The 24513-nt window shown below is 53.5% G+C and overlaps 3 protein-coding genes across 3 annotated transcripts; all 3 read left to right on the forward strand.

Moving 5' to 3' along the window:
- The first annotated feature begins 406 nt into the window (after nucleotides 1-406).
- LOC143173376 (uncharacterized) lies at nucleotides 407-4447 on the forward strand. The gene is made up of 6 exons (XM_076363599.1): nucleotides 407-1609; nucleotides 1834-2090; nucleotides 2299-2384; nucleotides 2784-2908; nucleotides 3435-3546; nucleotides 4093-4447. Exons 1-6 carry the CDS (start codon nucleotides 1585-1587, stop codon nucleotides 4445-4447), a joined length of 960 nt encoding a protein of 319 aa, XP_076219714.1. The 5' UTR covers nucleotides 407-1584.
- Nucleotides 4448-7386: 2939 nt separating this feature from the next.
- LOC143173367 (sucrase-isomaltase, intestinal-like) lies at nucleotides 7387-17684 on the forward strand. Its single transcript, XM_076363593.1, has 9 exons — nucleotides 7387-7541; nucleotides 10975-11091; nucleotides 11941-12089; nucleotides 13269-13353; nucleotides 13498-13554; nucleotides 14169-14293; nucleotides 14715-14803; nucleotides 15505-15554; nucleotides 17318-17684. The coding sequence occupies exons 2-9, from the start codon at nucleotides 11035-11037 to the stop codon at nucleotides 17336-17338; spliced, it is 633 nt and encodes a 210-aa protein (XP_076219708.1). The 5' UTR covers nucleotides 7387-7541; nucleotides 10975-11034; the 3' UTR covers nucleotides 17339-17684.
- Nucleotides 17685-20280: 2596 nt separating this feature from the next.
- Nucleotides 20281-22969, forward strand: LOC143173366 (uncharacterized). Its single transcript, XM_076363592.1, has 5 exons — nucleotides 20281-20384; nucleotides 20593-20678; nucleotides 21078-21202; nucleotides 21729-21837; nucleotides 22384-22969. The coding sequence occupies exons 1-5, from the start codon at nucleotides 20316-20318 to the stop codon at nucleotides 22733-22735; spliced, it is 741 nt and encodes a 246-aa protein (XP_076219707.1). The 5' UTR covers nucleotides 20281-20315; the 3' UTR covers nucleotides 22736-22969.
- The last annotated feature ends 1544 nt before the right edge of the window (nucleotides 22970-24513 follow it).

Here is a 24513-nt window from a genome sequence, read left to right on the forward strand (position 1 = left end):
GTGGGTTGTGTCTCCTTGTACAAAGGGGAATTCAGCCCCATTGAGCATGCCTGATTTACGCCACGTGCATCCGGGAAGGAGGTGATGTGTGCTTGAGGCTTCCTGCGATGCCCGGCATTTGGGCTGATGCCCACCGCGTGGTGTAAGCCAGCACTGAGAGAGGAAGTCAGATTGGATCTTCCTTGTGCGGGCAGTGGGCAGGCTCCAGAGTCTTGGAAATCACCCACTTCCCAGGGCTGATTTGCACCCTCTGGCCCAAGGGTGTGGTGGTAAGCTTCTGCAATGCTCCTGTGCTGGGGTGGGCTGTCTACTCTTCTTTGGAAGCAGATGCCCGACGAAGGGGGTCTGATCCCCAGGGTGGTTTGCCGTGTAAACGTGACCCCCTCATCACACCCCTCCTGCCCATGTTTCTCTCCCCAAGACATCAGCCCTCTACAGATGCAAGCCAGAAGGTAGAAGGTATCAACCGTACAGACACTAGATGTATTTATTGGACCTGGACAGCCAACACAAGGCAAGCCAGAGGGGCAAGGAATGGATCTGGGCATGTGTCCTCCTCCCCGACCCTTTCTCCTTCAGTTGGACCACACAGCCCAGAGATTAAAGCCCAAGATGCAGGGGTCCCCCAAAGGAGGCTGAATTTCAGCTGCAAATAAGAACCAGGTATAACGGGAACATTATGGGATTATCGGTGAGATAGAGCAGAGGCGCACACACAAAAACACAAGCACACGCTTTGGGAAGGAGCATGGAGCCCGGCTCCGAAAATGAAAACCCACAGTGACTGCTCCCACACGAAAGGTGCCAGGACTGCAAGCTGTTGCTGGCCCTCACCTTCCCTTGGCAGCTCTTCCACTGCCCCACAAACACTGGGGCTCTGAGCTTGCCTAGATACCTCACTGTGATGACGTTCTCTCTGAGCTTCGCCAGAATCCAGCTTTCCAGAGTGAACAGCCGTCTGGGCTGCGGTGGCCAGCTACGTCCAACAACAGTTCCTGCTGTGCCAGGTGGGGCAGCACCCACATCCTCCTTGTCCCCCCCAGAGAAGTGGGCAGTCCCCATGGCCCTGGGGCATGGCCTGCAGTTACACTTCCCCTCCTCAGAAAGCCCACCCCATAAGTCCCCGCTGGGGGACAAGCAGGGCTCGTGCAAGGGTGGTATCACCTCCGGCAGGTGGTATTGTACCGCAGGGCTGATCCCGGTTGCTGGAGACCCCTGGATGCCCTCGGGCTGCTTCTGCCCTGACTCCAGCACTGCTTTTTCGGGGCAGGGGAAAAGGAAGGAGAGGGCTCGGCAGCTCCTCCTTAAAGCTCTCCCCACTGCCCTGGCTCGTGTCTCTGAACAGCAGGAGCGGGCAGGGTCTGGTCCAAAGCACCGTCCCTGGACAGGGCCGCTCCCAGCTCTTCCCTCCAGCCAGTCCTCACTCTGCAGCCCTTGCCTTCTCTCCTGCTCCAGGGAGTCCGAATTCCAACCCTCGGCTCCTTCGACGCTGTCCCCCAGTGGATCCAGGCTGGGAACGAGGCCGTGATTACCCAGAGGCCCGTCTTTCGCCTGGCCAGGAATCTGGTGGTTGTCCACAACCTGATGGACGACAAGGACTACCTGCCCGGTAAGACGTCGGATTAAACCCTGGCTGGCTGCAGGGTCGTTTCATCCCTGCCCTGGGTCTGAGATGCTCCGCTAAAGCAACTCCCTCTCTGCAGAGCAGGCCCAAAAATGTTTTTTTTTTTTCCTGGGGGGGGCGATGCGATGACTGCAGTAAGCAGCCCTTGGGAAATGCCTGCGGAAGGGCCAGTGGGCGAGCGCCTCCATCCCCTTCCTGTGCTTTTCCAGGCAATAAGGAGCTGGAGCCTCTGAAATACGCCAAGGTGGCCACGGACGCCTCTGTGTCCCGGCGAAAAGTGGAGGGCTGCATCCTAGGCGTCACGTCCCTCCTCTCTCACTGCCTGGGGAAGGGGGCGAACGTCGCCCTCGTCCTGAGGAACGTTGGGGTGCTCCTCATCGAAGGCAGGAGAGTGGAAATGAAATTCTACTATGACTTCCTGGAGACCTTGTCCGGGAAGGAGAACCTGGCAAAAGCTGTTTTCAAGGTGAGCGTTTCGGTTTCGCTGTGGCGCGGGCACTCCCGCGGCAGTGTTGTGGCGATGCTCACGCGTGGCCCGGCCGGGATGCGGTCATCCCACTTGAGTGAGGCGAGAGCTACGGTCCTAACAACTCCCCCTGCCTCAGGCTCCTCCGATTCGGAGCGCCTCGGCCGTGCGGAGGGCATCCTGCCATCTTTGCGGTCCTCCCTTGCAGGTCCCCTGGCTGCTGGACATGCTGGTGTCCCGGGTGGCACCCGTGGCCTCGCTGAGTGTTTCCGGCCGCGTCATCCTCTTTCCCGAGTGAGTACGTTGGCGGCCGCAGCCGCTGGTTGGTGCAGACGCTCAAGGTAGCATTTGCTCCTTGTGACCACGGATGTCCTCCCATGGGGACAACCAGGCAGCGGCTCTTGTTGGCATCCCCAGGTTGTAGTCGGTCCCACGAGGCAGATCTGATGGGAAAGACAGAGGAATTTAGGCAACATTTTCTTCCCGTGGCGGCCAGGGCTTCTTTGCCAGGGGACTCCATTTCCCAGGGCTGTCCTTGGGGATGGGGCACAGCAGACATTGGAAAAACACGGTAGACTTGGGGAAAAGAACGGCCTTTATGGCCCTTCCAAAGTCTGCCCGTCAGCAGGTGATTGCGGCGAGCGAGTGCTGGTGGTGCTCTGGGTCACGTCGGCGTCTTCTCCTTGTTGCCAGGTTTGAAACGGAGCTTGTGGCCGAGCCGCTGCCCAGGCCTCTTCTCAAGACCTCGAGGCAAGTCCCCGGCGGGGACAAGCAGATGAGAAGGGAGGGTTTGCCACATCTCGGGCAAGGCACGAAAGGTAAAGCAGCTCCCGGCTCCTTTCCACGGCACGGGCAACCAAGTTCTGTCATCGGGTGGGGAAAAGCACCGGCGTTGCGGGTCAAAAGGCTCCGACTTAGGCCAAAGCTTCATGCCAGCTCGGCCCAGCCTTTTCTCCCGACGACTCGTCGGCTTCACCGAAACGGAGCCCTGGGGTGGGACGTGCCCAAGGGTACGGTGGGAGGATGGTGATCCAAGGCCCTCTCCTCCCCCCTCAGAAGTGACCCCACCAAAAGTGTCCCTGTCACCTCCCCGGCATCACCCAGCCCCCTCAGTCCCAACCCGGGCGCTGATGAGGCGATTGCAAAAGCACGTTGGAAGTGGGGAACCGGGGCAAGCGCCGGTGCTGGGGAGGGTGCCGGGCCTCTGGAGACAGCGGATGGGAGGGGGAGCAGAACGGCCCTCTCGGATGCTTTGGAAAGAGGCCTGAGCAGCGCTGCCTGTCACCGGGGCCGGCAGCGTCCCGGCGACGCTCTTCTGACGAGGTCTCTCCTTCCTGTTTCCAGTGGGATTCCCTGGTTTTCCCTTTCCAGCTAGTCCAAGCTCGACAAATGATGAGATACCACCGTTCTGGGAAATCAGGGGGAAGAGGAGGAGGAGGAGAAGCTCTCGGGTCAGGTGAGGCTCAGGGCTGGCGTCTGCACGGGCTCCTTTTGCCCAGAGAGGCGGTCACTGCCCCATCCCGGGAAATGTTCAAGGTCAGGTTGGAGGGGGGCTCTGAGCGACCTGATCTAGTCGAAGACGGCCCTGCTCCTCACAGGGAGGCTTGGACTAGATGACCTTCAGAAGCCCCTTCCAACCCAAAGCCTTCTGTGATTCTGTGATTTCCTGACCCGGCAAGAGCCCATTGCCCAGCCCCAAACACTCGCTGCCCATCGCCGCTCAACAGTGGTGACGGCAGCGCCCGGAGGGGCGGGATGGGGCTGCCGGGAGCCCCCTGTTTCACAGGGCTGCTTCCTCTCGGGCCCTTCAGGAGAGCCCCAGCGTGGCCTCCTGAGCTGTGCACGGGGACAGCCGAGTGGCAGCCGAGGGTCCTGGCTCAGGGGGTTTCCTCAGCCGAGCCGCCGGCGGCTGCACAAAGAGGCGCGTGGCTCGCGAGGGCGGGATGTGGCGACAAACCCATCGACCTCCTCAGGTTAGACCTCTCCCATTGTGTCCTTCCAGGCAGCGGCGGGTCATCCTATGTGGTTCCCCTGGAAAAAAGCAGCCTGCGACCGGCCAACCCAAGGGCAAACCCGCGCCCACCGCCCGAGCACCAAGGCAGAGCCGAGCGCAGGCAGCAGAACTTCAGAGCTACGGAGGAGGAGGAGGAGGAGGACTAGTGGAGAAAATCCTCGCTGAAATCGCCACGACGCAGACGGCGAAAGCCAAGCCCTCCCACGCTCGGGAAGCGGCGACCTTCGTAACACCCGTAATCGCCGTCTTATCGGTAACAAGCTCTGAGGCCAGCCTGCGCGAGGAGCCCGCCTACGAGGTTCTCGGGCAGCCGCTGCCGAGACCAAGATGGAGAAAACTGTGAACTTCAGTCCTGAGAGATTCTGGCCAGTGCCGGAATAACCTCAGAAGTCTGTATTCTGGACGCGGAGCGCTGAGGCCCGCGCGCTCGAGGCACCCCTCGACGAACACCTCTGTTTTGGTGCAAGTGGCTCGAGGCGATGCCTTGCGCTGAAGACGAGCTCAGCGCTCCCTCGGCTGGAGAGGCCCCACCTGGAGGGATCGGGGAAAAAGAGATGAATAAAAACACAGAGAAGTTGCAAAAGGGCGTTGACTTTTTTTGAATTGTTTGCAACCGGAACGGGGGAGAAGGGGTTTTTACGGTTGGCTCTGAGATCAGCCGAGCACGGCCCTGGAAGCGGGGCCATCTGAGGGACCTTCCCTCGTGACCTCTTCCATCCAAAGGACCTTTTCCATGGCCGCTATGGAAAGGAAGGTGGTTTTGGGGGCAAGAGAGGGCAACCAGGCACTTGGAGCAATGTTGTGAAGAACTGAAGATCCCTGGAGGGGAAGGGAGAGAATGCAAGTGCAGCTGGGGAGGCATGGAGGGCACGTACGTGCAGGGGCAGCGGAGGCCACCTAAGCTTACGCCCAGGGCCATAAGGGACCGGGGAAGGAAAGAGAGCAAGGCTGAGCCCAGCTCCGCTGGCCTGGACTTTCTATTTCCACCTGGGGTAGAGCCAGGGCTCTCTACTATCCTATTTATCTCCCAGATGACCCAATTTATATCCACTTTCTACCTCTACTTATGAAATCCTCCAGGTAGGTGCCCTGTTTGGCCATCCCGTGGGCCACCCACGCTGACAGAAGGTCCACCTCCAGTCCCAGCACGGTGGCACTCGCGTCCCCTGCTGTTTCCTGGCATTTTCCTCCTTGCCCAAATCCATCCTATGCAACCCAGGAACCAAACCGTCCTTACGGGAAGCTTCTGCTTAGGACCCCCTCCAGCATCGGGGGGGAAGGGGCCACCCTGATGCCGCCCTAAAGATGCAGTCCCTGACCTTGAGCAAAGGTTGTTCCTGAGGACACTGGCGCGAGCGAGTGATGAGGGTCTGCAAAGCTGAATTTCACTTTGCAGGGGCAGATCTTTCTGCACCGGTTTGCAAGCGATCCGAGGGTGCCGGGCTGGGAATTGGAAGACCTTGTTGAAGGGCCAAAATGGAGAGACCTACCCAGAACCAGGAGCTCAGTGTGGGGGTGAGATGTGTCTCTAGGGTGTGTGTATATATATATATATACACACACCCTACATGTAGGGTTCAAATCCTTACTACAGGACACAAAACCTAATTTCCCGGTCCAAAGCCTCATTTTTAGGCTACAAAGCCACAACTGGCTGTGCAAAGCCTCATTTATACAATCCCAACTCTTATTTTCAAAGTCCAAGTCCTCGGTTTTAGATCCAGACTCTCATATTAAGTTACCAAAGTCTCATTTATGTGGTCCAAAGCCCCATCTTGAAGGCCCAAACCCTCATTTTGAGGGGCCAAATACTGATTTGTAGGGTCTAAACCCTCTTTCTGGGGAACAAAGGCTCGGGTTTAGGGACCAAAGCTTTAGTTGGAGGCTCCAACGCCTCATTTGTAAGACCCAGGTCTTTGTTTTTAGAGTCCAAAATCTCATTTGATTGTCCAAATCCTTGTTTTTTGTTTCTGACGCCAAATTCTGAGGGTCCAAAGTCTCATTTTTAGGGCCCAAGGCCTCCTTTTTAGGGTTCTGCGCCTCTTTTCTTTTAGAGTCCAATTCTCAATTTTTAGGGCCCAAAGCCTCATATTTCATTTGAAGCCACAATTTTCACTTTTAGCGCCCAAAGCCTCATTTTCAGGATCCCTCCCCTCATTTTCAGGGTCTCAGTGTCACTGGTGGCATCATCCAGGGCTGCCCTTTATCCTTCTCGGACAGCTCTAAGCTTCCACAAAGCACAGCCCTTCTTTCCAGGGCCGGGCTGTCCTTTCGTTCGTTTTACTTCAGCACAAACACTACCAGAGCCTGCGGCCACGCTCCAGTACCTCATCGCACCTCAGCCCCTGCTGTGAACTAACATGGACAGTCACACCGTTGACGCGCTCTCCTGCCGTAAAGACCGGCTGATAGGATAGTTTGGGAAGGGAATTTCCCTCACGCTTCCTGGAGCAAACTCGCAGTGCTGTGCGTGAGAATCATAGAATCATTAAGGTTGGAAAAGACCTCTAAGATCATCGAGTCGAACCGTCAACCCACCACCACCGTGCCCGCTAAACCATGTCCCTCAGCGCCGCATCTACACGTCTTTTAAATACCTCCAGGGATGGGGACTCGACCACTTCCCTGGGCAGCCTGTTCTAGTGCTTGACAACGCTTTCAGTGAAGGAATTTTTCCCCATGTCCAATCTAAACCTCCCCTGGCGCAGCTCGAGGCCGTTTCCTCTCATCCTGTCGCTTGTTACCTGGGAGAAGAGACCGACCCCCCCCTCGCTACAACCTCCTTGCAGGTGGTTGTAGAGAGCGACGAGGTCTCCCCTCAGCCTCCTTCTCTCCAGGCTAAAGAAGCCCAGTTCCCTCAGCCGCTCCTCAGCAGGCTTGTTCCCCAGACCCTTCCCCAGCTCCGTTGCCCTTCTCTGGACACGCTCCAGCACCTCGACGTCCTTCTTGTAGCGAGGGGCCCAAAACTGAAGACAGCCTCGGAGGGCGGGCCCTCAGCGCCTGACAGCGCAGGCTGCGGCAGGGGCTGGGCCGGGCCGCCGCCATGACAACCGCCCCCTCCCCCTGGAACGCTCCCCCACTTCAGCCCAGAGCCTTCCCCGGCCGGCACGGCGACAGCCAATCGGCTGCCGCCGCGGGAAGCGCCGCCAATCGGAGCCGGGCGTGCCCTGCCCAATCCCAGCGCCGCTCTCGGGAGGCCGGCAGAGAGGCGGGAAAGCCCTGAGGGGAGGGACCCGCCCCCGGCTGCGGCCCGTCCGGCCCGGGCCCGCCCGGCCCCCGCGGCTTCTGCCGGGCCCCTCCGCGTCCCCGGGGCAGCCGGGGGGAGGAAGGCCCTGGCGCTTCCCGGCCGGTGTCACCCCAAGGAGCGCGGGACCTCCCGCCACGCGGAGCAGCGAGGGAGGCGCCCGGTGCCCTCACGATGTCTGCGGCGGGGGGAGGTGAGGAAGCAAAGCGCGTCCGGGCTCGGCGCCCTCGGCTCAGCCTCAGGCCGCGACGGGAGCCGAGGGGCTCTTCCGCTGCTGGGAGCCGCCCGAGGCAGCTGCCAGGTACCTGCCTGAGCTAGTTCGCCCGTTTGGGGCGGGAGGTGTCTGCTCTGGGACCCGCCTGGGACTCCCCCCAGGTACGGGGCGGCTTTGGCGGCCCTCATCTGAAAGGCGCACGTGTCCGGGGTGGCAGCCCGGGAGCCCTGCCCTGTCGAGACCCCAGGTAGCGTGCCTCCTCCAGGAGGAAGCTCCAACTGCATGCAGCCACCTGGGACTCCGGCTGGGCGGAAAGCGAAGGTGGTTTGCATCTGGTGGAAGGACCCCCCCAGGCCAGGCGGCTGTCTGGGACCGCTGCGAGGTAGCAGCAGCGCAGGTCGGTTTGCCTCATCCGGGAAGGAGCTGACCTCCCGCCTGTGCACCGGGAGGGAGCTCGTCCGTGGTGGTTCCTCCGGTGGTTTTGTGTCCTCGTGGGCGAAGCGCTCAGCCTCCGCGGCCGCAAAGTATTTCTAGTGGTGCCCGGCCTGGTTTCTCTGCGCAGAGACCTACCCCCGGTGCAGAGTCGCTGCCCAGTTGTCGTTGCCTCCACTGGCAGGCTGTGATTGTGGGAGCTCTGATGGCAGGTCGCTGACTGGGGGGCTGCAGGGCCCGCTGCCCAAGTTGGTTTTCGGTGGCGTATAGTTAGCTCCGTTTCAGAGGGACTCTGCGCAAAGGGGGACCCAAGTAGATTTGCGTCTGCGTGCGAGTCGCCTCGCTCCTGGGAAGCAGCTGAGGATTTCTCCCTGGTAGATCCCCGGTGCGGCTGTCCCCCCGGAGTGAAAATCTCATCCCAGGTGACAGCCCACTTGACTTGCCAGGCAGTTGCTGGAGCTATTTTAAAATTTACACAGAAACTGCGTTCCCAGGTAGCAGCCTGGGACTCCTAGAAGGTACCTACCTGAAAAGTTTCTCTCCTGTTGCAAGAAGGACCATGGTTAGTAGTGGCTCAGGCTTCCTGCCAGGCTTCCTGGCCTGTCTTTTTGGCCACCTCAGGAGGGAGTAGAACTCTTGGGTTCTAGATTCCTCCAAGGTAGCTACCGGTGGAGTTTTGTGTATGCTGCAGTCAGGCCCATAGAATCATTGAATGGTTTGGGTTGGAAGGGACCTCTAAAGGTCGTCTAGTCCAACCCCCCTGCCGCGGGCAGGGACATCTTCAACTAGATCAGGTCGCTCAGAGCCCCGTCCAACCTGGCCTGGAATGTTTCCAGGGATGGGGCATCCACCCCCTCTCTGGGCAACCTGTGCCGGTGTTTCACCACCCTCAGCATAAAAAATTTCTTCCTTCTCTCTAGTCTGTATCTCCCCCCCTTTAGTTTCAAGCCGTTCCCCCTTGTCCTGTCGCAACAGGCCCTGCTGAAAAGTTTGCCGCCATCTTTTTCATAAGCCCCCTTGAAGTACTGACAGGCTGCAATAAGGTTTCCCCGAAGCCTTCTCTTCTCTAGGCTGAACAATGCTGGCTGTCTCGAATCACCTCCCTGCCCTCCATGTGCCTTAGCATAGCTTCCAGGAGGATCTGTTCCGTGATCTTCCCAGGCACAGAGGTGAGGCTGACTGGCCTGTAGTTCCCCGGGCCTTCCTTTTTTCCCTTCTTAAAAATGGGGGTGATGTTTCCCGTTATCCAGTCAGTGGGAACTTCCCCGGACTGCCCCGGCTTCTCAAATACGATGGATAGTGGCTTAGCAACTTCATCCGCCAGTTCCTTCAGGACCCGCAGATGGATCTCATCGGGTCCCATGGACTTGTGCACCTTCAGGTCCTTAGATGGTCTCAAACCTGATGTTCTCCCACAGTGGGCAGCTCTTCATTCTCCCAGTCCCTGCCTTTGCCTTCTGTGGCTTGGGCGGTGAGGCTCGAGCACTTGCCGGTGGAGACCGAGGCAAAAAAGTCATTGAGTACCTCTGCCTTCTCCGTATCCTGGGTAACCAGGTCTCCCGTTTCCTTCCGGAGAGGGCCCACATTTTCCCTCGTCTTCCTTCTGTCCCTGACATATCTATAGAACCTTTTCTTGTTGCCCTTGCCGTCCCCGGCCAGATTTAATTCTCTCAGGGCTTTAGCTTTCCTAACCTGGTCCCTGGCTGCTCGGACAATTTTGCCGTATTCCTCCCAGGCTCCCTGTCCTTGCTTCCACCCTCTGCAGGCTTCCTTTTTGTGTTTGAGTTTGTCCAGGAGCTCCTTGTTCATCCACGCAGGCCTCCTGGCGTTATTGCCTGGCTTCCTCTTTGCTGGGATGCATCGCTCCTGAGCTTGAAGGAGGCGATCCTTGGATATCGCCCAGCTTTCTTGGGCCCCTCTTCCCTCCAGGGCTTTGTCCCATGGCACTCTACCAAGCAGATCCCTGAAGAGGCCAAAGTCTGCTCTGCTGAAGTCCCGGGTAGTGAGCTTGCTGTGCGCCCTCTTCGGTGCCCTGAGGCTCTTGAACTCCGCCATTTCATGGTCACTGCAGCCCAGGCTGCCCTTGAGCTTCACGTTCCCCACCAGCCCCTCCTTGTTGGTGAGAACAAGGTCCAGCAGAGCACCTCTCCTCCTTGGCTCCTCTACCACTTGGAGAAGGAAGTTGTCATGGACGCGCTCCAGGAACTCCCGGATTGCTTATGCCCTGCCGTGTTGTCCCTGCAACAGATGTCGGGGTGGTTGAAGTCCCGCATGAGGACCAGGGCTTGTGAGCGTAAGGCAGCTCCTATCTGTCTGTAGAGGGCCTCATCCACTCGGTCTTCCTGGTCGGGTGGCCTGTAGCAGACCCCCACCGTAATGTCACCTGTCCCTGCCTTCCCTTTAATTCTGACCCACGAGCTCTCGGTCGGCTCCTCGTCCATCCCCAGGCAGAGCTCCATGCACTCCAGCTGGTCATTGACATAGAGGGCGACACCCCCTCCTCATCTCCCCTGCCTGTCCTTCCTAAAGAGCCTGTATCCCTCCATGCCAACACTCCAGGCACAGGATCCATCTCACCACGTCTCCGTGATGCCAACAAGGTCGTAGCCCTGCCGGCGTGCACGCGTCTCTAACTGCCCTTGTTTATTCCCTGTGCTACGTTTGCACAGAGGCATTGAAGCCGGGCCCCTGATGACGCTGTCTCACTGGCTGCAGTTCCTTTGTGCTGCTCTTCAGGCGCTCCCCTGCTGAGCTGTGTCCCTTCTCCAGGCCCTGGGTGTCCCTTGCTAGCCCTGGCATCCAACTGGTAGGAGTGGGATGGATTGAGGTTCCCCTCCCCTGGCACCTCTAGTTTAAAGCCCTCTTCTGTCTGCTCCCGACTTATCGCCGTCTATTTCAATTATCTTTATTAACAAAAACGCAGAGTATCGCCATCGGATGTGGGTTGTTTGGGTTGGTTTTTTTTTTTTTAAATTTTCAGACAGGAGCAGATATCTGCGGCTTCTTCGGAGACTCGGAGTTTGAGCTGTGTGCTCGATGGATGGAGCTGGGTGCCTTTTACCCGTACTTGAGGAATCACAACGGGAAGGGAGCCAAGGTGGGCGCCTTCCACGTTTGCTTCGACCGAGGTTTTTTATTTCCCACCTTTTCCCCATTTCCTACACTTTTTTATTCCCCATCTATGCCATTTTTACGTAAACGCACCACATCTGCAAGAAGAAAATCGTTATTTTTCATGTGGTCCAATTCTACTTAAACATACCAACTCTACAAGACTAAAATAGTTATTTTTTTACACGCAGGCCATTTTCATTTAAACATACCACACCTTGGAGACGACCATAATTACTTTTATGGCTAAGCCCATTTAAAGGGGCAAAACGGACCTTGCCGGTGTCATCCCTAATTATTCTTCATTTCCCAGCAAATCGGAAAAGGGACCAGTGGAATGAGATTCCCGAGTGTCTGAAATTCCTGTACTTTGCCCGCTTCCATAGAATACTGTCTTTCTTTTCAGAATAAATGAAAAGAACTGTCTAAATGCAGGAGACTGTACTATAGGGAGCTGTAAAACGAGAGAACTGGAAAAATGGCAATAAGGGAAACAGCATGTTTCTCCTCGTGAGAGCTTTAGGTCGAGCGGAGCAGAGCTACTTGTCCTCCCTTAAAGAACAGAGAACTAAATAAAGGTACTCTAAATTAGAGGAGAGCAAGGAACTTGCAAGGCTCCACCCAGATCTCCTCAGCTATGCTTCGCTATGTCGATTTTGAGGCATGTTTGACAGTTACTGCCACTACATTACACGGTCTTAGGGGCAATAAGATGAAAGAAAAGATGCTGAAGGTGAGGTCCGTTGTAAATATGAGCAGATTCTGTTTTATTCCCCGTCTCTTCCAAACAAAACAATCCCATCTGAATAACAAAAGACTCTTCTCTCTTGTTTAGAGGCAAGATCCTGTTGCCTGGAATTCCACATTTGAAGACATTTCCAGGAAAGTGCTAAATATAAGATACACCCTCTTACCTTATTTGTACACGTTAATGCACGAAGCCAACGCTCACGGCAGCACCGTCGTCCGCCCTCTGCTCCACGAGTAAGTGGGGTCCTTCCTTCCCCGTTCATAATGAATTCCTACTGAAGTCCCTGGGGTTTCCGTCGGCCTCCTAGAAAGGTTTTTCCCTGTTACAGCAATTTTTCTCTTAAAACCGGCGAGGGATGGAGAATACGCACACTGAGCATCGGCTCGCTGTGACGCCTCAAGGGCTCCGTTCCCCACGGTGCCGACTTTTTTGTCTTATCTAGAAACATAATTCATATATCGATTTTGAAGCTCATTCTCATCATCCCTAGTGGTATTCAGCAAATACCTTCTGCCTGGTGCTGGATATACGCAGAATCAGAGAGCACGTGCCGCAGAAACAGCTGGGCAAAACCTTTAAGCAGAGAAACAGAAAAGGGGGGAGAAAATAGGGGGTTTGACGCCCGTTTTGAGACGTTTGCAGGACACGGTGACTTATTTTGGCCAAACAGATATGGCAGTTTTTAAAAAAAAAAAAAAAAAAGGGGGGGGGGGGGTTATAGCAGGTTGGTTTTTTTTTAAAAAAAAGACATGTTTTTAGAGACGTGAGCCTTCATTGGTACGTGGTCAGAAGGGGCGATACGTGCCAAAGGCTGATCAATGCCTTAATGTTAAAGGTGAAGCCTAATATCTAAAAATGCTTGTCTTCCACTAAACCCCACTGACTTGTCAGCGTGTCATCCTGGCCTCTTTTTGAGTAATCTGAGACTTGATCCTGACAAAGCGCCTGTCAAAAAATAAGCAGCGCAAATCAGAAAGTAATTGGGCCACTACTTAATTTTGCTGTTGCTGATAGCAAGCAAAAGTGTGTGGTTTTTTTTTTTTTTTTTAAGTTTTGTGATCTAAATAGCCTAAATAAAAATTCTAGTGCGTGCGTAGGTATAGGCCAGCAAACGTGAAGCAACAGCAGACGTGAAAATTAAGTAATAGGTGGCATTGCCCTGAAGATTTTCACTTTAGGATCTTAATACACTCTTGACAAGGACTAAGTGATACATTTGTAAAAAAAAGGGATTAATTTTTGACCCTTATTATCTATTATGAATAGATAGGTAATAATGTTGCCTGTTACTAGTGGTAGCATGCTCGCGGCTGAGGAAATGGTAGTTTTACTGAGAAAAAAAGGCTTCAACAAGGAAACACTTTGGGAAAGGTTGACCCCGAGGGCTCGGCCGCTCTTTTGTTACTTTGCAGGTTTGTGAGAGACAAAACGACATGGGAAATACACAGGCAATTTCTGTGGGGACCGGCACTGCTCGTCAGCCCCGCGCTGGACCAGGTGAAATAGCAGGAATAGAAGTATCAGAAAAGTTGGGGGAAGAAATGAGAAAATACTAGAAACGGATGAAAATATTGGAAGAGATTTGAACTAAACTGTACTTTCTGGCTTTAATAGACCTAAACCAAAAGTGTGTCGTTCCAGGGTGCTGTAGCGGTGAAGGCTTACCTGCCGAATGCCCGCTGGTATGATTACCACACAGTGAGTAATTTTAAAAACTCTAGTATATTTATTTTTCCTACTATGGAAATGATTAGGAAAATTTCCATAGTATCCACCGTCACAGGTGTACGGCGTGCTGGGGTGGAGTGTGACTCCACCACCTCTGTTTTACCAACACGTGTCCAGTAGGAGTTTTTAGCGATGTAAAAAATTACATCTTGGCTAATTTGTTTGCTAATCACTTTGTGGTAATGTAATCCTGTTCAACATGACCAGTAAAAAGGTGGAATAACAGCTGTAACTGAAGCGCTTCCATGTTTGCTTTTTTTGAACCCCTTCAAGGATGCATAGAACTTCTTTTCTAGGAATGATGGTGTGGAGGAAGACAAAAGTTTTAAACAATTCTTACGGCCTCAGGCTTTAAAAGTCACTCCGTTTATCAAGTGTTGTGTAATGGGTTTATATATGCAGAATTTCAGATTGTAATCTTGAAAACACATAGTTCTGCATTAAAGAAGGATTGGCACTGACAACTTTCTTAGTATTTATGTATTCATAAACTTTCATTCTAAAAAAAAGCTTAAAATGGAAAATTCAACAAAGAGACCAAGTTTTATTTGGGTTTGGTTTGTTTTTTTTTTAATCATGAATAGGGTGAGTACCTTGGCTTTAGGGGACAATTCAGAAATTTACCATCTCCTTTGGAACATATCAACCTCCATATCCGAGGCGGCTACATCCTCCCTCAGCAAAGCCCTGCTAATACTACATTTTACAGGTATGACTACAATTTAATGTAACATTTTTTTGCTTTTTGGGGGCGATATTTAATTAGTGGCCTGGCAAATAAATCGCCTATTAGTGACACGGCGCCTGCATTTGCCTGGACTCCTTATTTTCAACCTGGGAAAAGCCCAGTTTTCTGGTTTAATGTACACTGTGCTCGGAAGCATTTCCCATTTGGTATAAACATGAGCAGTCCTGAGAGAATCAGGAAGTATGGCAGCACGTCAACTTCATGGCAGGTTTTTCTCCTTTTTTGGTTTCCTCCTTTAACGGTAACGCTATGGATCGGGGAAGGCTGGTAACAGAGCTCAGTTAAGTTGTGTACAATGTCCGTAATAGAAGTGATATTGTATTACCTATGTTGAGAAAGATAAAATGCAATTACCCCAGACAAATATTCTTTTCTTCCATAGCCGAAGAAACCCGTTGGCGCTCACCGTTGCTTTGAATGACAGTCAGCTTGCAGCAGGTCAGCTTTACTGGGATGACGGGGTGCGCATTGGTAAGTACAAAGTTTCTTGTTTCCACGCTAAATTAACTAATTCAGAGTCTACAATGCATAAACGTCGCCTCTCTCTAGCTCAGCGCATCGCTGACACGAACAGTTAATGTTGTATTTCAGGATTAGTCCGTAGTTGTGCAACACGGCGTAGGAAGCAGGAGCACAAACCAGAGAGAAAAAAAATTACAGTAAACCGGTTACACTTAAGTAATTAAACTAAAATTACAGTAAAATGTAAAACAGTAACACCGCTAAAATGTAGAATGCTGGCACAGTAGTAACCTAATGTTGTTATTTAGAGAATATATATTTTGCATGAATTCAGCTGTGCCCTGGGCCTAGGACAAGGTATAGAATAAGGATTTGTTCTCAAACCTGTGGGGAACCTAACCACAGGTGAAGTGGGAAGCTTTAACTAATTTCCTCGATATTAATAAATTCAAATGGTCTTCAGATAAGACGTATCTAGCAGTCTCTTATCCTTTACGCCTGCAGTGTATTATCCTTGTAATAACGCTAAGCTGTCCCCTGAGATCATCGCAAGGAATGCACAAAATTGTGATTTATCTTTTTTTAACATACCAACACATTGCAGGAAGTCCGCACGAGCTATACTACACGCAGCACAATTCTTCTATTTAACTTAAAAAAAGAAAAGGTGACCAGCAAATACATTTTACTTCATTCTTTCTTTTTAACAGATGCGTATGAAGAGCGTGTATATCTGCTGACCTCATTTACTGCTAATCGGGTATGTCACGGTACCTCGCTGGTTTTGAGTACCCGGGGTGATTATTGTTGTATGTTAACTAAGGTATTTTAATTTGGCTTTTTTTTTTTTAATGTTTCGATATCCCCACACGCTACTAACCCTTTGTGATGGACCAGCTCTTAGCCAGCGTTGTGAAAACCGTTGCAGGTCTCTCCGTGTTACTTTTTTTTTTTTTTTTTTTTTAATTAATACAGGCAACATCACACCCCAGATGGATAAACGAATTTTGCAATAAATGGGGGCAAGTAAATTTACTTCAGCAGGGCACCTCCCCGCACGTGTATTTATATTCAGTGGCTGGCCCAGCCTGAGACCTTCAAGACAGGCGTTGGTTCAGATTTGGTCCCTGCACGTCGGTTTTCAGTAAGTGAGGAGGAGGTTTTAACATTAACTTCAAAAATTAACGTTAAGCAAAAAATCCCAGACATACCCGTTCACAACTTCTCCTTCTATATATGAAGGAATTTAGGAGTGTTTTGTGTCCGGGCTGCGCTATAATGCCGTGAATATAGTTAAGTTGTATTGAGAACGAATTTAAGCTGGCTTCAGAGGGTATCTAGTTTAGCTTATCGCTGCGTTTCTTGTATATTCCTGCCGTTATAATTTCTCGTCATTCTGAAAAACGCCAGTTTTTTTCAAAAAGGATTTGTAGAAAACGAAAGCGCGTATCAACGCAGAAAGGCAATAAGGCCAATATTTTGCCAGCGGTGTGTTCCGCATCATTTTTGCTCATCGTTCCCATGTAAATGAATACATTTCAGGCAAGCAGCCCGTGCGTATTTTACAGCCTTGCAGTTAAGCGTAGATATCCACGTAGGACACAAATGTACTTGGACAGACTAGAAAGAAGTGACTGTACACAAAATCTACCCCATCTGGAATACAGTCACAGTTAGAGCCAGGAAAGTGCTTTCAAATGGTTTAGAAAGGTAGGGGCAGCGATCGCCAAAGATTTTGACTACGCATCCCCAGCAGTAAGAGTTTTTGAGCGCCTCCCCCCAACATACGCATCTTTATTTATAAATTATATACATATCTAGGTATAGAAAACAATTGTGCTACCTACTGTTATGTGCATCACAAAGCATACACAGAGACAGAAATTTAAAAAGGTGGGTAAAGGTGAAATAGATGCTACGATAAAAATATTTTAACTTTTATTTATTAATAGTACAAAACCATTTTCTTCCCACACCCCAGTGGATTTGTTTTGCGCTCCACTGCACTAGAGGATGGTATTTTCCGCTGCCATTATCAAATCTCCACGTTAGGAGCCCGAGGGAAAAGCAGAGAAAATCTAGTTGGGCAAAAATGGTTTAGTTTTCGTTAAGAGCTGTTAATTGTTTAAAGGTTGCAGCAGAACCTTTGAACAGAGGCTGGTGTGGAGTTATTGACTCCGTTTGTGACTCTTTTTTATCGTTGTTCTTAATTTTTATCATTATTCTTCAACACAGAAGCTCGACCGTGGAGCAGTTGCTGTGTAAGAAAGTCAGCGATTAGTGGTGCTTGTTATAATGATTGGCATTGCCAGCGTGTCAGCTTTAAACTTTTTGTTTTAAGCCGTTGAATAGCTGGAATTAAATTAGACGGTGATTATACGGACTATGGGTTTAAAAGAAATGCTTTTTATATGGCAATAAAAAAAAAAAAAGGTGTGTTGTTTCATTAGTTTTCCAGGTGGCCAAAATGTTGTTGTTTTATCCTCAGTGCTCCGATTTCTCATTTCTTTTGACTTTCTCAAGGAATTGGACGTAAACTGCTAAGGGAGAAAAGGGTTTTTCTGCTATTTGCAGTTGTAAGATTACATAGTAATCGCCCATTGTCCTGCTCTTACAGAAAGCTGGTAAGGAAAAGCGTAATTAGAGCGGTCTTAAATCGACCGATAATGAAGAACGCAATAAAATAACTGTATAATTACATTATATCTGTATAATTCTATCACAGCGGAGCTGCGTGGGAGCGGCGCTGGGATCTGACCCAGCAAGTGCCATCTCTGGGCAACTTAAAGGATATTCTCTGCCCGGAGACCTGGTGGAATTGGGCACAACCTAAAGAAATTGTGAATCCGCTATCTGCCTAAACTCAAGTCAGCTGGTCCAAGAAATGCGCCCCGATTCACACTCCTATTTTGCTAGGTCTGGAACGACGAGTTTCGCAATCCATCGGAAGCATTTTTGCCGCTGTAAAAGGCGATTTAAAAAAGAAAAAAAAGGAGCAAAAGGAGCAAAACGCCTGCAGGACCGGAGCGATAACCAGGGGACGCACAGAGATCTTGCCACTGAATTCAGTAGTTTGGGAAACTTCAGGGGATTACAGGAAAACGAGGGAAAAAAGGTCTGAATTATGAAAACCATTGTTTTAATCCTTTCTTATGCTGCAGAATTCACATCAGGACAAATTTCTTTAATGTTCAGCACCTCATTGGTAGCGGAGGAGTCTGCAAGAGATCTGCGAAGGCGGAGGAACGAGGAAGATCAAAGCCTCCAACGTTTGGAAAATGAAGAACGATAGAGAGATTCGTTTATTTATTTTTAAATTGAAGAGGAGGGAAAAATGGTAAGCCTCAAGTGGGCTGAAAAAAGCGTATTCGGACAAGAAACCGCCCAAGGATAAATCGCTAACTTTCTTTTTCCTCTTCCTTCAGAATATTTGAGAGAGAAAGGTTTTGCGCCGTGGTTAGGCTGAGCCGAATAACGTGAAGTTTACCTGAATTAAAATTTTGGGGGTGACCTCAACCGTCCGGGCGGTGCCAGTATCGCAGAATGGTGAAGCGATCCGATCCCCTCGCGCTGCGTCCCACGAGGGCCAAAACCGGGTAAGTCGACGGTTTACGGGCAAATCCTGTCGTTGCCGTTAGTTCCGTGCTCTTAACCGCTTGGGGGTTCACCTCTTGGCTGTAATATAACTTGTATCTACGATTCTTTGGTTCTGTGAAGGGTCTGTTTGTGGCAGCTGGGGTAAAATAAGGATTTTTGCCCAACATGGGACGGCCGAGCGTATCCCGCCGGAGCTGATCAACAAGAGCACGCAGTTTCCATCTGCGCTCTCTGCCGGTTCGAGGAGAATGCGCAGGATTACGGGGCTGGGCCAGCGCGGCCGTACGTCGGCTGGACGGTGTGCACGGAGGAAGGAGCCGGCGGCAGCCCTGGTCACGGCGAGCGGCAGGTCACCGGCGTGTCACAGTGGGCGGCAGAGCCAGCGGCGGCCACGTCACCGTGGTGTCACACTGGTTCTGTGACACGGCCGTGCAGGGCTACAAAAGGGGCCGCCGGGACGGTGGGTCCTGCACCCTGGAGGAGCGTCCGTAGGACGAAGGCAGGGATGAGCTCCCACATGGCTGTCGCTGCTGAGGAGCAACCCTTGAGCGTGAGGCGGATCAAGATGGACTTCTGGGACGGGATGGAGCACGCCTTCATGATGCCCAGCATCACCGCCAAAGGTACAGGCATCCACAGCCACCGCGGGAGTGCTTACAGGACCAACGGTTGTAGCGCTGTGTGGGTGAGACTCGGCAGTGCAGCCATCGCAGGGGTGTTTCCATCTGGGGCCGGGGACATCAATGTCACTTTACATCTGGCAATGTGCCACAGCTCAGGGGGTGTTGGAGGGTTGAGAGCTGGCAGACGCAGAGCGCAACCTGGTTTTCCTTTGCCTTCCAGAGCGAACCGCCGTCTGGGACGCAGTGGCTGGCTACGTTCAAGAACAGCTCCTGCTGCACAAGGTGGGGCGACACCCGCATCCTCTTAGTCCACCCAGGGGAGTGGGGAGTCCCCACGGGCCTGGGGCATGGCCTGCAGTTACTTTTCCCTCCTCAGAAAGCAGGAAACTCACCCCAAAAGTCCCCGCTGGGGGACAAGCAGGGCTCGTGCAAGGGTGGTATCACCTCCGGCAGGTGGTATTGTACCGCAGGGCTGATCCCGGTCGCTGGAGACCCCTGGATGCCCTCGGGCTGCTTCTGCCCTGACTCCAGCACTGCTTTTTCGGGGCAGGGGAAAGGGAAGGAGAGGGCTCGGCAGCTCCTCCTTAAAGCTCTCCCCACTGCCCTGGCTCGCGTCTCTGAACAGCAGGAGCGGGCAGGGTCTGGTCCAAAGCACCGTCCCTGGACAGGGCCACTCCCAGCTCTTCCCTCCAGCCAGTCCTCACCCTGCAGCCCTTGCCTTCTCTCCTGCTCCAGGGAGTCCGAATTCCAACCCTCGGCTCCTTCGACGCTGTCCCCCAGTGGATCCAGGCTGGGAATGAGATTGTAATTATCCAGAGGCCCGTCTTTCGCCTGGCCAGGAATCTGGCGGTTGTCCACAACCTGATGGATGACAAGGACTACCTGCCCGGTAAGACGTTGGATTAAACCCTGGCTGGCTGCAGGGTCGTTTCATCCCTGCCCTGGGTCTGAGATGCTCTGCTAAAGCAACTCTTTCTCTGCAGAGCAGGCCCAAAAATGTTTTTTTTTTTTCCTGGGGGGGGCGATGCGATGACTGCAGTAAGCAGCCCTTGGGAAACGCCTGCGGAAAGGCCAGTGGGCGAGCGCCTCCATCCCCTTCCTGTGCTTTTCCAGGCAATAAGGAGCTGGAGCCTCTGAAATACGCCAAGGTGGCCACGGACGCCTCTGTGTCCCGGCGAAAAGTGGAGGGCTGCATCCTAGGCATCACGTCCCTCCTCTCTCACTGCCTGGGGAAGGGGGCGAACGTTGCCCTCATCCTGAGGAACGTTGGGGTGCTCCTCATCGAAGGCAGGAGAGTGGAAATGAAATTCTACTATGACTTCCTGGAGACCTTGTCCGGGAAGAAGAATCTGGCAAAAGCTGTTTTCAAGGTGAGCGTTTTGGTTTCGCTGTGGCGTGGGCACTCCCACGGTGGTGTCGTGGCGTTGCCCACGCGTGGCCCGGCCGGGATGCGGTCATCCCACTTGAGCGAGGCGAGACCTACGGTCCTAACAACTCCCCCTGCCTCGGGCTCCTCCGATTCGGAGCGCCTCGGCCGTGCGGAGGGCATCCTGCCATCTTTGTGGTCCTCCCTTGCAGGTCCCCTGGCTGCTGGACATGCTGGTGTCCCGGGTGGCACCCGTGGCCTCGCTGAGTGTTTCCGGCCGCGTCATCCTCTTTCCCGAGTGAGTACGTTGGCGGCCGCAGCCGCTGGTTGGTGCAGACGCTCAAGGTAGCATTTGCTCCTTGTGACCACGGATGTCCTCCCATGGGGACAACCAGGCAGCGGCTCTTGTTGGCGTCCCCAGGTCGTAGTCGGTCCCACGAGGCAGATCTGATGGGAAAGACAGAGGAATTTAGGCAACATTTTCTTCCCGTGGCGGCCAGGGCTTCTTTGCCAGGGGACTCCATTTCCCAGGGCTGTCCTTGCGGGTGGGGCACAGCAGACACTGGAAAAACACGGTAGACTTGGGGAAAAGAACGGCCTTTACGGCCCTTCCAAAGTCTGCCCGTCAGCAGGTGATTGCGGCGAGCGAGTGCTGGTGGTGCTCTGGGTCACGTCGGCGTCTTCTCCTTGTTGCCAGGTTTGAAACGGAGCTTGTGGCCGAGCCGCTGCCCAGGCCTCTTCTCAAGACCTCGAGGCGAGTCCCCGGCGGGGACAAGCAGATGAGAAGGGAGGGTTTGCCACATCTCGGGCAAGGCACGAAAGGTAAAGCAGCTCCCGGCTCCTTTCCACGGCACGGGCAACCAAGTTCTGTCGTCGGGTGGGGAAAAGCACCGGCGTTGCGGGTCAAAAGGCTCCGACTTGGGCCAAAGCTTCATGCCAGCTCGGCCCAGCCTTTTCTCCCGATGACTCGTCGGCTTCACCGAAACGGAGCCCTGGGGTGGGACGTGCCCAAGGGTACGGTGGGAGGATGGTGATCCAAGGCCCTCTCCTCCCCCCTCAGAAGTGACCCCACCAAAAGTGTCCCTGTCACCTCCCCGGCATCACCCAGCCCCCTCAGTCCCAACCCGGGCGCTGATGAGGCGATTGCAAAAGCACGTTGGAAGTGGGGAACCGGGGCAAGCGCCGGTGCTGGGGAGGGTGCCGGGCCTCTGGAGACAGCGGATGGGAGGGGGAGCAGAACGGCCCTCTCGGATGCTTTGGAAAGAGGCCTGAGCAGCGCTGCCTGTCACCGGGGCCGGCAGCGTCCCGGCGACGCTCTTCTGACGAGGTCTCTCCTTCCTGTTTCCAGTGGGATTCCCTGGTTTTCCCTTTCCAGCTAGTCCAAGCTCGAGAAATGATGAGATACCACCGTTCTGGGAAATCAGGGGGAAGAGGAGGAGGAGAAGCTCTCGGGTCAGGTGAGGCTCAGGGCTGGCGTCTGCACGGGCTCCTTTTGCCCAGAGAGGCGGTCACTGCCCCATCCCGGGAAACGTTCAAGGTCAGGTTGGAGGGGGCCTCTGAGCGACCTGATCTAGTCGAAGACGGCCCTGCTCCTCGCAGGGAGGCTTGGACTAGACGACCTTCAGAAGCCCCTTCCAACCCAAAGCCTTCTGTGATTCTGTGATTTCCTGACCCGGCAAGAGCCCGTTGCCCAGCCCCAAACACTCGCTGCCCGTTGCCGCCCAACAGTGGTGACGGCAGCGCCCGGAGGGGCGGGATGGGGCTGCCGGGAGCCCCCCGTTTCACAGGGCTGCTTCCTCTCGGGCCCTTCAGGAGAGCCCCAGCGTGGCCTCCTGAGCTGTGCACGGGGACAGCCGTGCGGCAGCCGAGGGTCCTGGCTCAGGGGGTTTCCTCAGCCGAGCCGCCGGCGGCTGCACAAAGAGGCGCGTGGCTCGCGAGGGCAGGATGTGGCGACAAACCCATCGACCTCCTCAGGTTATACCTCTCCCATTGTGTCCTTCCAGGCAGCGGCGGGTCATCCCAGGCGGTTCCTCTGGAAAAAAGCAGCCTGCGACCGGCCAACCCAAGGGCAAACCCGCGCCCACCGGCCAAGCACCAAGGCAGAGCCGAGCGCAGGCAGCAGAACTTCAGAGCTACGGAGGAGGAGGAGGAGGACTAGTGGAGAAAATCCTCGCTGAAATCGCCACGACGCAGACGGCGAAAGCCAAGCCCTCCCACGCTCGGGAAGCGGCGACCTTCGTAACACCCGTAATCGCCGTCTTATCGGTAACGAGCTCTGAGGCCAGCCTGCGCGAGGAGCCTGCCTACGAGGTTCTCGGGCAGCCGCTGCTGAGACCAAGATGGAGAAAACTGTGAACTTCAGTCCTGAGAGCTTCTGGCCGGTGCTGGAATAACCTCAGAAGTCTGCATTCTGGACGCGGAGCGCTGAGGCCCGCGCGCTCGAGGCACCCCTCGACGAACACCTCTGTTTTGGTGCAAGCGGCTCGAGGCGATGCCTTGCGCTGAAGACGAGCTCAGCGCTCCCTCGGCTGGAGAGGCCCCACCTGGAGGGATCGGGGAAAAAGAGATGAATAAAAACACAGAGAAGTTGCAAAAGGGCCTTGACTTTTTTTGAATTGTTTGCAACCGGAACGGGGGAGAAGGGTTTTTTACGGTTGGCTCTGAGATCAGCCAAGCATGGTCCTGGAAGCGGGGCCATCTGAGGGACCTTCCCTCGGGACCTCTTCCATCCAAAGGACCTTCTCCATGGCCGCTATGGAAAGGAACGTGGTTTTGGAGGCAAGAGAGGGCAGCCAGGCACTTGGAGCAATGTTGTGAAGAACTGAAGATCCCTGGAGGGGAAAGGAGAGGATGCAAGTGCAGCTGGGGAGGCATGGAGGGCACGTACGTGCAGGGGCAGCGGAGGCCACCTAAGCTTACGCCCAGGGCCATAAGGGACCGGGGAAGGAAAGAGAGCAAGGCTGAGCCCAGCTCCGCTGGCCTGGACTTTCTATTTCCACCTGGGGTAGAGCCAGGGCTCTCTACTATCCTATTTATCTCCCAGATGACCCAATTTATATCCACTTTCTACCTCTACTTATGAAATCCTCCAGGTAGGTGCCCTGTTTGGCCATCCCGTGGGCCACCCACGCTGACAGAAGGTCCACCTCCAGTCCCAGCACGGTGGCACTCGCGTCCCCTGCTGTTTCCTGGCATTTTCCTCCTTGCCCAAATCCATCCTATGCAACCCAGGAACCAAACCGTCCTTACGGGAAGCTTCTGCTTAGGACCCCCTCCAGCATCGGGGGGGAAGGGGCCACCCTGATGCCGCCCTAAAGATGCAGTCCCTGACCTTGAGCAAAGGTTGTTCCTGAGGACACTGGCGCGAGCGAGTGATGAGGGTCTGCAAAGCTGAATTTCACTTTGCAGGGGCAGATCTTTCTGCACCGGTTTGCAAGAGGGTGCCGGGCTGGGAATTGGAAGACCTTGTTGAAGGGCCAAAATGGAGAGACCTACCCAGAACCAGGAGCTCAGTGTGGGGGTGAGATGTGTCTCTAGGATGTGTTTTTATATATATATATATATATATATATATATATATATATATATATATATATATATATACACCCTACATGTAGGGTTCAAATCCTTACTACAGGACACAAAACCTAACTTCCCGGTCCAAAGCCTCATTTTTAGGCTACAAAGCCACAACTGGCTGTGCAAAGCCTCATTTATACAATCCCAACTCTTATTTTCAAAGTCCAAGTCCTCGGTTTTAGATCTAGACTCTCATATTAAGTTACCAAAGTCTGATTTATGTGGTCCAAAGCCCCATCTTGAAGGCCCAAACCCTCATTTTGAGGGGCCAAATACTGATTTGTAGGGTCTAAACCTTCTTTCTGGGGAACAAAGGCTCGGGTTTAGGGTCCAAAGCTTTAGTTGGAGGCTCCAACGCCTCATTTGTAAGACCCAGGTCTTTGTTTTTAGAGTCCAAAATCTCATTTGATTGTCCAAATCCTTGTTTTTTGTTTCTGACGCCAAATTCTGAGGGTCCAAAGTCTCATTTTTAGGGCCCAAGGCCTCCTTTTTAGGGTTCTGCGCCTCTTTTCTTTTAGAGTCCAATTCTCAATTTTTAGGGCCCAAAGCCTCAT

The sequence above is a fragment of the Aptenodytes patagonicus genome, unplaced genomic scaffold (assembly GCF_965638725.1).
Source record: "Aptenodytes patagonicus unplaced genomic scaffold, bAptPat1.pri.cur scaffold_71, whole genome shotgun sequence".
Lineage (NCBI taxonomy): Eukaryota > Metazoa > Chordata > Aves > Sphenisciformes > Spheniscidae > Aptenodytes > Aptenodytes patagonicus.